At 28.5% G+C, this 13,735-nt stretch overlaps 1 protein-coding gene across 2 annotated transcripts; it reads right to left on the reverse strand.

The window, feature by feature from the left end:
- Nucleotides 1-1,969: 1,969 nt before the first annotated feature.
- LOC129744791 (mpv17-like protein) lies at nt 1,970-12,433 on the reverse strand. Of its 2 annotated transcripts, none has more exons than XM_055737494.1 (5): nt 11,691-12,433; nt 11,453-11,622; nt 11,303-11,391; nt 10,709-10,821; nt 1,970-2,533 (listed from the first exon to the last, which is right to left on the reverse strand). In XM_055737494.1, exons 2-5 carry the CDS (start codon nt 11,579-11,581, stop codon nt 2,271-2,273), a joined length of 594 nt encoding a protein of 197 aa, XP_055593469.1. In that variant the 5' UTR covers nt 11,582-11,622; nt 11,691-12,433; the 3' UTR covers nt 1,970-2,270. The 2 variants fall into 2 exon arrangements, with proteins under 2 accessions (XP_055593469.1, XP_055593468.1); XM_055737493.1 differs by having other exon boundaries at nt 11,453-11,627.
- Nucleotides 12,434-13,735: the final 1,302 nt, after the last annotated feature.

The raw sequence follows: 13,735 nt of genomic DNA on the forward strand, positions 1-13,735 counted from the left end.
CATTTTCTAAAATGTATTCATTGATCAAATGAAACCAAGTTTTTACCTCACATAGAATACATATTTGTCATTTGTTTGCAGGCAATAACTCAATTTTGTTTATATCGGTTTATAAGATGTAATCAAAACAAACTCTAGAATTATTATTTCCCGTTAAATATCATTTCTTGACCACCGTGTCCTGTCTGATATGGGCATTCACCCGTCTCGTTTTTCAATATCTTATCATTTATATCTTTGCCATTTGTATAATTTCTGAGTTTCATTATAATAAGAATGAAAAACAAATAACATTTTTCTTCAAAAATTCTGTAGGCACGATTATTCAAGTTCAATATATTTTTAAAAACTGTTTTATTGAGAGACGGAAAACCATGTAAAAAAATAAACAAACTCTTTTTTCTCTATTAATAATGATGAAAAAATTCAGATTGGTTACAAAAATGAGTCGAGCCTGAAGACCACAGGGGTTCTCTGCAGAGAAGATATCATAAAGCAGAAGTAATAAAAATGGAACTGCAAATGATTGAATTAACATTCCGATATTTTATGTCCTCTGAACAAAGTCCAACAAAGGACACCGATTTTATTTCCATTTCGGATAGAGAATAATAGAATAAGAAAGTTATTTTCTTATTTTTTTTCGGTTTAATTTGTAATCGTTTTAACGTTTCTCCGAGTTTTTCCATATTTTTGATACGACAACCGTAGTAATTTATAAAACAAATTTAACTATTTTATAATATTTAACTAAAATCAAAGTGAGGGTTTTGATTGAATTCATGAAAAGTTCACTATTCAGGCTTCAGAGAAACCATATAAATTCATAAATTAATAGGAAATTTCTTAGATATTTATACATAACGTTTTTGCTTTATTGACAATTTCGGATTTTTTAAAAATTTTCTGGAAGAATTGCTTTCATTCTCGTTACTCCTGTTGTTGGTAAATTTTACTTCATTTGAAGTTTTTAAAGAAATAAACTATTTGCTATTAGGCAAAATATCATTGAAATCATGACGCCAATGCAGTCTAACATTCACTGGGTGGCGATTGAGAAAAAAAATCAAGAGCAACCGAGAATCCAAGTGACGATTTATGCGTGTGAGTTTTCTTCATACCATACAGCTCCATACGAAATAATGAAGCCAGCAAGCAACAACTACTCCGAGTAGGGGGGGATGATTCTCGGCTGGGGAAGATCCGGGCAACCGGTTGATTTGTCTGCTCGTATAAATTTCTCCGGTTTCCTCTTATGCATTGTTTTTATTTTTGTATTAATTTTATTATATACAACGAGTTGAATCCCCAGAGCCGAGAGACTGCAGCAGGATCCGGAGTCGGAGTCGATGCAAAAGGGGGCCAACGAAGATGGAAGTGATTTGTTTACAATCAATTTTTATTTTGTATACAATGGAAGATGCTAGCTCACGCACATCCTTCTCACATGCCTGCTCGGCTTTTTGGGATAATGCTGAAATACTGTATTTTGGCTCGCGCTTGCAGCACATATGGTAAGGTGTGAAGACTTTTTCCCCGACCATAAAAAATGTGCCGTTAATTCTAGTGGGGAGGCGAGACGCGCTGTACGAAAATAATTACTATCACGTCCATTCACTGCGGCTTTCGTTTTCTGGCTAATATATGGTCTAGCGGTTGCCAAACTACTCGTTACATAGAAATCGTAATTTTGAAAACATAAAAATGTGTTATTCGTTTTTATAAAAATATAAATGTAATGGAACACTTCAAATTTTTTCAGACTTTAATTAAACATTAAACCGAAATATTCCTACACGTATTATAAAGCTTAAAAACAATAAAATTAAAAAAAGTCTTCAAGTTAACAGGAGATTAATTTGGAACCGGAAACCTCCACCATACTGGCAACACTGAAAACAATAATTCTTGACCATTGGAACGAATCGAATGGCGGGGAAGGCGAAAAGGAGGTGCGAATAAACGAGCGTTGTTGATGTTATAAAGTTTCCATTTTATATTCGGGAAGAAAAATACGCGAACAGCGATAATAAATGACTTAAACATTTCAATCGAGAGGAAAAAATGTGAAAACGTTTAAAATTGTTGTTTTGTATTTTTTCTTTCTTGCGTGTTGCTTCCTAACATTTGCTTATTTTAAAATGCGTCCTATCTAAATTCGTAGTCGGTTGAGTAAATGTTCAACAGTTTTCCATCAATCGTTCAAAAACATTTGCAGAACCGTTGATGAGTTACACATGTATGTTGAGCTAAATGCCATTTGTCATGTTCTAAATTTCGGATTTGATGGCTTTGGTTTGGTTCGGTGTTGGTGCGTTCTTCAAGGTCATCTTTTGGCGTTTAACCCAGCACAGAATGTTAACCCAGGCTAAGGCACAGGAACCGACATACACGACGCGGAATTTCGGAGGCACCAACAGGAAGTTGAGCGTTTGGGCTGGCATCCAAAACAGGCAGGATCGGGCGAATGTAGGCACGAATTTTTGCTGGCATTCCTCGAAAATGTTCGGTTGACGTTCCATCAGCGACATCCCTGGAAGTGAAATTAAACAATTTGGTGAATCCCTTCAGTTGATTGCTGGGAATTGGTAGGTTATTTAAAACTGGTACAGTGTACAAATTATATTCAATTATTCGTCGTCAAGTATCTGTTTCCACAATTTAACGCTTTAATGCATACTTTTGTTTTAAAACAACGCTAACTTGTATAATTTCTCATTGCTTCAAAGATTAAAAGAAAGAAATATGTATGGAACTTGGTTGTCTGATGTACAAGTATGGGCAATATATGATTGGAAATTTCTTGACAAGACAAGAAAAAGATAACGTAAATAGGACTAAAAAGTCTACCATGCAGAAAACTGTTGTTGATTGAAGAAATTGTATAAATATTTCTAAACGCAATTTTCGTTTATTTTGAGAGCAATCTACCCCTCCCCCACCCCCCTGGCATTACACAAATTAATTTTTTTCAAACATTATTTCGGAAAATCGCATTTTAACCGAATTCAATAGTTAGAAAAAAATTCAATTCAAAGTTCACACAAACCGCTTTCTACACATCTAAAGAAATTTGAGATGATAACGCAAAACGCTATACCCCCCAAAAAAAAAACACTATTCCAGGTACAAATTGGCATTGTTGTATTTAAAAAAATTAACATTTTCAGAAATGATTTTTCAACTTTGATAAGTTTCATCATGACATCAACAGAAACTATGTGTTTTGCGAATGAAAGTAAGATAACTTGACAGCATTGAAAATTGCTCTACTCATTTGACATAATTAAGCACTTTATACTAAGAATTGAGAAGCCAGCGGCTTCGGCGTAGTGGTTAGAGTTCAAGTCATCTACGCCAAAGTTCATGAGATCGAATCCCGGTCATGGCATACATAGTACACTTTCTGTGGTCTGGTGGTTTTAGCATTTGTGAGATGCTAGCCATCATTACTTCGAAAGATGTGCGCTTAGAAAGAGACGAACCAGCCCAAGGCTGAAAGTCTCTATAATAAGAAAAAAAAAAGAATTGAGAACAATATGGGATTCTAAAAAAATCCCAAACCCTGAGGAGAAAATTTTCTAGAAAATTTCATCTGGTTGAAGCAGTCGTCGTTTTTGTCATTTTTGTTTAAATTTTGAATCATTTTTGTGTCATTTTTGTCATTTTTGTCATTTTCGTCATTTTCGTCATTTTCGTCATTTTCGTCATTTTCGTCATTTTTGTCTTTTTTGTCATTTTTGTCATTTTTGTCATTTTTGTCATTTTTGTCATTTTTGTCATTTTTGTCATTTTTGTCATTTTTGTCATTTTTGTCATTTTTGTCATTTTTGTCATTTTTGTCATTTTTGACATTTTTGTCGTTTTTGTCATTTTTGTCATTTTTGTCATTTTTGTCATTTTTGTCATTTTTGTCATTTTTGTCATTTTTGTCATTTTTGTCATTTTTGTCATTTTTGTCATTTTTGTCATTTTTGTCATTTTTGTCATTTTTGTCATTTTTGTCATTTTTGTCATTTTTGTCATTTTTGTCATTTTTGTCATTTTTGTCATTTTTGTCATTTTTGTCATTTTTGTCATTTTTGTCATTTTTGTCATTTTTGTCATTTTTGTCATTTTTGTCATTTTTGTCATTTTTGTCATTTTTGTAATTTTTGTCATTTTTGTCATTTTTGTCATTTTTGTCATTTTTGTAATTTTTGTCATTTTTGTCATTTTTGTCATTTTTGTCATTTTTGTCATTTTTGTCATTTTTGTCATTTTTGTCATTTTTGTCATTTTTGTCATTTTTGTCATTTTTGTCATTTTTGTCATTTTTGTCATTTTTGTCATTTTTGTCATTTTTGTCATTTTTGTCATTTTTGTCATTTTTGTCATTTTTGTCATTTTTGTCATTTTTGTCATTTTTGTCATTTTTGTCATTTTTGTCATTTTTGTCATTTTTGTCATTTTTGTCATTTTTGTCATTTTTGTCATTTTTGTCATTTTTGTCATTTTTGTCATTTTTGTCATTTTTGTCATTTTTGTCATTTTTGTCATTTTTGTCATTTTTGTCATTTTTGTCATTTTTGTCATTTTTGTCATTTTTGTCATTTTTGTCATTTTTGTCATTTTTGTCATTTTTGTCATTTTTGTCATTTTTGTCATTTTTGTCATTTTTGTCATTTTTGTCATTTTTGTCATTTTTGTCATTTTTGTCATTTTTGTCATTTTTTTCATTTTTGTCATTTTTGTCATTTTTGTCATTTTTGTCATTTTTGTCATTTTTGTCATTTTTGTCATTTTTGTCATTTTTGTCATTTTTGTCATTTTTGTCATTTTTGTCATTTTTGTCATTTTTGTCATTTTTGTCATTTTTGTCATTTTTGTCATTTTTGTCATTTTTGTCATTTTTGTCATTTTTGTCATTTTTGTCATTTTTGTCATTTTTGTCATTTTTGTCATTTTTGTCATTTTTGTCATTTTTGTCATTTTTGTCATTTTTGTCATTTTTGTCATTTTTGTCATTTTTGTCATTTTTGTCATTTTTGTCATTTTTGTCATTTTTGTCATTTTTGTCATTTTTGTCATTTTTGTCATTTTTGTCATTTTTGTCATTTTTGTCATTTTTGTCATTTTTGTCATTTTTGTCATTTTTGTCATTTTTGTCATTTTTGTCATTTTTGTCATTTTTGTCATTTTTGTCATTTTTGTCATTTTTGTCATTTTTGTCATTTTTGTCATTTTTGTCATTTTTGTCATTTTTGTCATTTTTGTCATTTTTGTCATTTTTGTCATTTTTGTCATTTTTGTCATTTTTGTCATTTTTGTCATTTTTGTCATTTTTGTCATTTTTGTCATTTTTGTCATTTTTGTCATTTTTGTCATTTTTGTCATTTTTGTCATTTTTGTCATTTTTGTCATTTTTGTCATTTTTGTCATTTTTGTCATTTTTGTCATTTTTGTCATTTTTGTCATTTTTGTCATTTTTGTCATTTTTGTCATTTTTGTCATTTTTGTCATTTTTGTCATTTTTGTCATTTTTGTCATTTTTGTCATTTTTGTCATTTTTGTCATTTTTGTCATTTTTGTCATTTTTGTCATTTTTGTCATTTTTGTCATTTTTGTCATTTTTGTCATTTTTGTCATTTTTGTCATTTTTGTCATTTTTGTCATTTTTGTCATTTTTGTCATTTTTGTCATTTTTGTCATTTTTGTCATTTTTGTCATTTTTGTCATTTTTGTCATTTTTGTCATTTTTGTCATTTTTGTCATTTTTGTCATTTTTGTCATTTTTGTCATTTTTGTCATTTTTGTCATTTTTGTCATTTTTGTCATTTTTGTCATTTTTGTCATTTTTGTCATTTTTGTCATTTTTGTCATTTTTGTCATTTTTGTCATTTTTGTCATTTTTGTCATTTTTGTCATTTTTGTCATTTTTGTCATTTTTGTCATTTTTGTCATTTTTGTCATTTTTGTCATTTTTGTCATTTTTGTCATTTTTGTCATTTTTGTCATTTTTGTCATTTTTGTCATTTTTGTCATTTTTGTCATTTTTGTCATTTTGGTCAGTTTGGTCATTTTCGCCATTTTTGTCATTTTTGTCATTTTTGTCATTTTTGTCATTTTTGTCATTTTTGTCATTTTTGTCATTTTTGTCATTTTTGTCATTTTTGTCATTTTTGTCATTTTTGTCATTTTTGTCATTTTTGTCATTTTTGTCATTTTTGTCATTTTTGTCATTTTTGTCATTTTTGTCATTTTTGTCATTTTTGTCATTTTTGTCATTTTTGTCATTTTTGTCATTTTTGTCATTTTTGTCATTTTTGTCATTTTTGTTATTTTTGTCATTTTTGTCATTTTTGTCATTTTTGTCATTTTTGTCATTTTTGTCATTTTTGTCATTTTTGTCATTTTTGTCATTTTTGTCATTTTTGTCATTTTTGTCATTCTTGTCATTTTTGTCATTTTTGTCATTTTTGTCATTTTTGTCATTTTTGTCATTTTTGTCATTTTTGTCATTTTTGTCATTTTTGTCATTTTTGTCATTTTTGTCATTTCTGTCATTTTTGTCATTTTTGTCATTTTTGTCATTTTTGTCATTTTTGTCATTTTTGTCATTTTTGTCATTTTTGTCATTTTTGTCATTTTTGTCATTTTTGTCATTTTTGTCATTTTTGTCATTTTTGTCATTTTTGTCATTTTTGTCATTTTTGTCATTTTTGTCATTTTTGTCATTTTTGTCATTTTTGTCATTTTTGTCATTTTTGTCATTTTTGTCGTTTTTGTCATTTTTGTCATTTTTGTCATTTTTGTCATTTTTGTCATTTTTGTCATTTTTGTCATTTTTGTCATTTTTGTCATTTTTGTCATTTTTGTCATTTTTGTCATTTTTGTCATTTTTGTCATTTTTGTCATTTTTGTCATTTTTGTCATTTTTGTCATTTTTGTCATTTTTGTCATTTTTGTCATTTTTGTCATTTTTGTCATTTTTGTCATTTTTGTCATTTTTGTCATTTTTGTCATTTTTGTCATTTTTGTCATTTTTGTCATTTTTGTCATTTTTGTCATTTTTGTCATTTTTGTCATTTTTGTCATTTTTGTCATTTTTGTCATTTTTGTCATTTTTGTCATTTTTGTCATTTTTGTCATTTTTGTCATTTTTGTCATTTTTGTCATTTTTGTCATTTTTGTCATTTTTGTCATTTTTGTCATTTTTGTCATTTTTGTCATTTTTGTCATTTTTGTCATTTTTGTCATTTTTGTCATTTTTGTCATTTTTGTCATTTTTGTCATTTTTGTCATTTTTGTCATTTTTGTCATTTTTGTCATTTTTGTCATTTTTGTCATTTTTGTCATTTTTGTCATTTTTGTCATTTTTGTCATTTTTGTCATTTTTGTCATTTTTGTCATTTTTGTCATTTTTGTCATTTTTGTCATTTTTGTCATTTTTGTCATTTTTGTCATTTTTGTCATTTTTGTCATTTTTGTCATTTTTGTCATTTTTGTCATTTTTGTCATTTTTGTCATTTTTGTCATTTTTGTCATTTTTGTCATTTTTGTCATTTTTGTCATTTTTGTCATTTTTGTCATTTTTGTCATTTTTGTCATTTTTGTCATTTTTGTCATTTTTGTCATTTTTGTCATTTTTGTCATTTTTGTCATTTTTGTCATTTTTGTCATTTTTGTCATTTTTGTCATTTTTGTCATTTTTGTCATTTTTGTCATTTTTGTCATTTTTGTCATTTTTGTCATTTTTGTCATTTTTGTCATTTTTGTCATTTTTGTCATTTTTGTCATTTTTGTCATTTTTGTCATTTTTGTCATTTTTGTCATTTTTGTCATTTTTGTCATTTTTGTCATTTTTGTCATTTTTGTCATTTTTGTCATTTTTGTCATTTTTGTCATTTTTGTCATTTTTGTCATTTTTGTCATTTTTGTCATTTTTGTCATTTTTGTCATTTTTGTCATTTTTGTCATTTTTGTCATTTTTGTCATTTTTGTCATTTTTGTCATTTTTGTCATTTTTGTCATTTTTGTCATTTTTGTCATTTTTGTCATTTTTGTCATTTTTGTCATTTTTGTCATTTTTGTCATTTTTGTCATTTTTGTCATTTTTGTCATTTTTGTCATTTTTGTCATTTTTGTCATTTTTGTCATTTTTGTCATTTTTGTCATTTTTGTCATTTTTGTCATTTTTGTCATTTTTGTCATTTTTGTCATTTTTGTCATTTTTGTCATTTTTGTCATTTTTGTCATTTTTGTCATTTTTGTCATTTTTGTCATTTTTGTCATTTTTGTCATTTTTGTCATTTTTGTCATTTTTGTCATTTTTGTCATTTTTGTCATTTTTGTCATTTTTGTCATTTTTGTCATTTTTGTCATTTTTGTCATTTTTGTCATTTTTGTCATTTTTGTCATTTTTGTCATTTTTGTCATTTTTGTCATTTTTGTCATTTTTGTCATTTTTGTCATTTTTGTCATTTTTGTCATTTTTGTCATTTTTGTCATTTTTGTCATTTTTGTCATTTTTGTCATTTTTGTCATTTTTGTCATTTTTGTCATTTTTGTCATTTTTGTCATTTTTGTCATTTTTGTCATTTTTGTCATTTTTGTCATTTTTGTCATTTTTGTCATTTTTGTCATTTTTGTCATTTTTGTCATTTTTGTCATTTTTGTCATTTTTGTCATTTTTGTCATTTTTGTCATTTTTGTCATTTTTGTCATTTTTGTCATTTTTGTCATTTTTGTCATTTTTGTCATTTTTGTCATTTTTGTCATTTTTGTCATTTTTGTCATTTTTGTCATTTTTGTCATTTTTGTCATTTTTGTCATTTTTGTCATTTTTGTCATTTTTGTCATTTTTGTCATTTTTGTCATTTTTGTCATTTTTGTCATTTTTGTCATTTTTGTCATTTTTGTCATTTTTGTCATTTTTGTCATTTTTGTCATTTTTGTCATTTTTGTCATTTTTGTCATTTTTGTCATTTTTGTCATTTTTGTCATTTTTGTCATTTTTGTCATTTTTGTCATTTTTGTCATTTTTGTCATTTTTGTCATTTTTGTCATTTTTGTCATTTTTGTCATTTTTGTCATTTTTGTCATTTTTGTCATTTTTGTCATTTTTGTCATTTTTGTCATTTTTGTCATTTTTGTCATTTTTGTCATTTTTGTCATTTTTGTCATTTTTGTCATTTTTGTCATTTTTGTCATTTTTGTCATTTTTGTCATTTTTGTCATTTTTGTCATTTTTGTCATTTTTGTCATTTTTGTCATTTTTGTCATTTTTGTCATTTTTGTCATTTTTGTCATTTTTGTCATTTTTGTCATTTTTGTCATTTTTGTCATTTTTGTCATTTTTGTCATTTTTGTCATTTTTGTCATTTTTGTCATTTTTGTCATTTTTGTCATTTTTGTCATTTTTGTCATTTTTGTCATTTTTGTCATTTTTGTCATTTTTGTCATTTTTGTCATTTTTGTCATTTTTGTCATTTTTGTCATTTTTGTCATTTTTGTCATTTTTGTCATTTTTGTCATTTTTGTCATTTTTGTCATTTTTGTCATTTTTGTCATTTTTGTCATTTTTGTCATTTTTGTCATTTTTGTCATTTTTGTCATTTTTGTCATTTTTGTCATTTTTGTCATTTTTGTCATTTTTGTCATTTTTGTCATTTTTGTCATTTTTGTCATTTTTGTCATTTTTGTCATTTTTGTCATTTTTGTCATTTTTGTCATTTTTGTCATTTTTGTCATTTTTGTCATTTTTGTCATTTTTGTCATTTTTGTCATTTTTGTCATTTTTGTCATTTTTGTCATTTTTGTCATTTTTGTCATTTTTGTCATTTTTGTCATTTTTGTCATTTTTGTCATTTTTGTCATTTTTGTCATTTTTGTCATTTTTGTCATTTTTGTCATTTTTGTCATTTTTGTCATTTTTGTCATTTTTGTCATTTTTGTCATTTTTGTCATTTTTGTCATTTTTGTCATTTTTGTCATTTTTGTCATTTTTGTCATTTTTGTCATTTTTGTCATTTTTGTCATTTTTGTCATTTTTGTCATTTTTGTCATTTTTGTCATTTTTGTCATTTTTGTCATTTTTGTCATTTTTGTCATTTTTGTCATTTTTGTCATTTTTGTCATTTTTGTCATTTTTGTCATTTTTGTCATTTTTGTCATTTTTGTCATTTTTGTCATTTTTGTCATTTTTGTCATTTTTGTCATTTTTGTCATTTTTGTCATTTTTGTCATTTTTGTCATTTTTGTCATTTTTGTCATTTTTGTCATTTTTGTCATTTTTGTCATTTTTGTCATTTTTGTCATTTTTGTCATTTTTGTCATTTTTGTCATTTTTGTCATTTTTGTCATTTTTGCCATTTTTGTCATTTTTGTCATTTTTGTCATTTTTGTCATTTTTGTCATTTTTGTCATTTTTGTCATTTTTGTCATTTTTGTCATTTTTGTCATTTTTGTCATTTTTGTCATTTTTGTCGTTTTTTTCATATTTGTTTATTTTGGTCTTATCTTTCATTTTTGTTATGAAGTTGATTCATCGCTCATTTCTTAAAGTACATTTTGCAAATTTTGCAATTGTCGAAAATTGTTTTTTTGTGTTTTGATGTTTTCATTTCATATACAATGGACCTTATTTTCACTTGAAAAAATATTTGTTGATAAGGTATTATCAATGAAAACAAGGTTGGTAAAAGTAATTTTTCAAACTGGAACTTACCTGTGAAGAAAATAACCAGCAATGGAGGTGTCAAAATAAATTGATCCAACAGTAGTTTCCTGACAACAATCCGTTTTGCATTTCCGGGGAGTGTTTTATCGAGCCATTTGTACCTGAATGTTTAAAAAAGTACGATTCGAGAAGCAAATGTCGGAAGACAGAAATATAAGGTTATTAATTGGCACTTTTCAGAGTATTACGATTACGAGCGACAAAAAACCGGTGCAATACCACACGGGGCAGACATGTAAAATCCGTTAAGCAGTGCCATTTACCTTCTGAGACTGTGAAAAAAGCATGATTACTGATTGTGCTGTGATGTGTGATCTGAATTGATGAAGCTGGCTTTCATGAAAAGAAACAAATCATTTGTCTTGTTTTCAAATCTGCTTGATGCAATTTTTTGTAAACATTAAGGAATGGTGGTTTTATGTTTGTTTGAAGAATAAAATGGTTGTGGTTTGTTTATCATATCAAATTGAAAATGTTACGCATGCAGGGAAAGAAAATTGATTGATAAAAATAGAGAAAAATATGTTTAATTAGATTAATCGGCTGTTTGAATTCGTTCTTCGCAATTTGATTCAAACCTACCAATTGTAAAGAATAGGGGAGTAGACAAAAGTTCCCATTATAGCATATCGACCCAAAGTGGGTTTGTCCAAATCTTGCGGGTGATCAGTCTGCAAAATAGAAACCAGTGATAAAATATTTTCTAAGATACAATAGGTCTCCTCATGTTACCAGAAATTTTCTCGTGATGACTTGCTGGGAAAATTCCGCACCCACGTACAGACTTCCATAAACCAAACTATTTCCCGCCAAAGGGTGTTTGTTGAAAAAGCTTCCGAAAGCTCTCAACAAGGCTGCCATTTTTATTTTGGAAAATGAAATTCCAAAAGGTTCTCTGTCAACTAAACTGAGGTGCATTAAGAAAGGATCTATTAGTAAAGGAGAGATATGGAATTTTGTTATAACTTACCAATTAAAACAGTTTTATAATCACGCCTTGGTTGGAACCGTTTTCAATGGCTATATTCTAGTTTGGAATTGTTGTTTTGTACTAAAGGTTTTGTACGGAAGTCTTGCAAGATTACACTTTAGAGGACACACATTTATGCTACTCCTGAGCTTTTGTGCTTGATGTTACCATATTTCTGCTTTGCAATGTCAATGGCGTTTCATTTATGAGTTGATTGCATCCCACAAGGAAACCGAGTGATAAATATAACAAACAATTAACCCGAACTGATTTCTTCACAGTAAATTGGACGTTCAAAGGGAATCAATTTTGCTGCTCCGTCATTCACTCCAAATATTCATGTCCCAGGTCAAAAATCGGCCATGCGCACTGAGGTCCAACTTTCAAGAGCAACGTGCTTCACAACATTCTGCCTCCCCAATCGAGTTTATTTTTATACTGGTTTTGTTTTGATTAAGCCCTTCGTAACATTGCTTGGCCCAACAATTTCCCAAAATTTCTTCACTACCAAATTTTAAAAACAGGGACACGAGCTAACCGGAACTAATAAGTTCGAAATCTCTTAGAGATTCACCAAATAGAACCGTTGAAAGATGTTAAAAACCCATCAAACTGTGTCATTTGAAGTTTTGTGACCTTGAAAATTGATGTTATTTGCTCGTTTTGTCGCGAGAAGTTCAACAGGTTGCTCCCGGGTGAAAATTTCGGCACCAACTGTCCGAGATTGTTTGATGCTCCCTTTGACTGAAGCACAGCAAGCCGTTAGAAATGTTTTCGGTACAACCACATTGTGCGTAGAAACGGTGGAAACACTATCGGCTAAATTTATCGGAACAGGTGACAAGTTTTTTCATATTCAATTTGAACCCAAAAAAACCATTCAAATTATTGTATCGAACTAAATGTTAATTTTCGAATGAATTGAAGGTTTCCAACAAACAGAAGCGGCAGAGTTCGGTGCAGTTTTGATATATCAATTGATTTCAATCAACTGGGTCATTTTCATTTAGTGGTGCTTCTAATGCTGCTGCGCGTGCTAGAAGTGAATAGATAGTTGCAGAATTGTTTTCGTTTTGTTGCCCCAACTGACTGGAACAGCTGAGCTTTGATTGAGATTTAAAACCTGCACTCTGGGTATTTTAGGACAAGTCACCAATCCTTTTCGAAATCACAAATAGCACTTGTTTCCGTGGAAAAATATATGTTATTTTTTAACGTTTTCACTTTAAATCACATTGAAAAAAAAATACTAGAAATACAACAGTGCCAATGTTCGTGGCAAATTGAAAAGTAGCAATGTAAACCACTTAAGGTTTCTTCAAATGTGGGGATAAACACTGATAACGTTTGATCTGTTATCTTTTTTGTGTTGGCAAAGGTGTCCAGCAAAGTTTACCTCTATTTACTTTGTTTATATGCATGCATAATTACCGGTTAGTTTGTCAGAAAATTGGAAGCGAAATTGTTTCAATGGTAGAGAAGCCAGTTTTTGATGAAATTTTCGTATTTGAAAGTTTTTAACACATTGTGGATCGATATCTCGTTTAATCGCTTATCGCGAGTGTGCTTTATTCATAAATTATTGTACAAAATTAAACACAACACTTTCTATAACTAAAAGATACAAAATTTGAAGTATTTGGTCCAGTGGGTTTTGAGATATATAAGTCCAAAGTTTTGGCCTTTCCCGACTTAGATTGCTTCGCGGTCCCGCATGTGTAAAGTTTAGTTTGCAATTTAATTCCTTTTAAGCGATTGAACTCGAACTTAGAGATTTATGCCAAAAACATAAATGTTTTTAAATAATTTTAACGGTTTAAATCGTGAAAGAAATGAGTTTAATTTTTTTAACATATTTTTGATTATAATAATTACTATTTGAATTTCGGATACATAAAAATAGTTTCAAATAATTAACTGTATTGAGTTAAGCGCAACATGATTTTTACCATATGTGCGCTCGTATGTTGTTGACGTTTGAATGATTTTGAGTCGTACTTCGCGTCAAGATTGAAGTCGTAGAGCTACGTTGAATTTACGGTACA

Source organism: Uranotaenia lowii, chromosome 2 (genome assembly GCF_029784155.1).
Source record: "Uranotaenia lowii strain MFRU-FL chromosome 2, ASM2978415v1, whole genome shotgun sequence".
NCBI lineage: Eukaryota > Metazoa > Arthropoda > Insecta > Diptera > Culicidae > Uranotaenia > Uranotaenia lowii.

What these genes read in the sequence shown, in the direction of transcription:
- LOC129744791 (XM_055737494.1), bottom strand. Translation starts at nt 11,581, where the DNA reads ATGGCAGCCTTGTTGAGAGCTTTCGGAAGCTTTTTCAACAAACACCCT. An exon ending in TCCCCTATTCTTTACAATTG is followed by an intron (nt 10,822 to 11,302) that starts GTAGGTTTGAAT and finishes TTAAACATTCAG; the next exon opens with GTACAAATGGCTCGATAAAA. An exon ending in GCTGGTTATTTTCTTCACAG is followed by an intron (nt 2,534 to 10,708) that starts GTAAGTTCCAGT and finishes TTTCACTTCCAG; the next exon opens with GGATGTCGCTGATGGAACGT.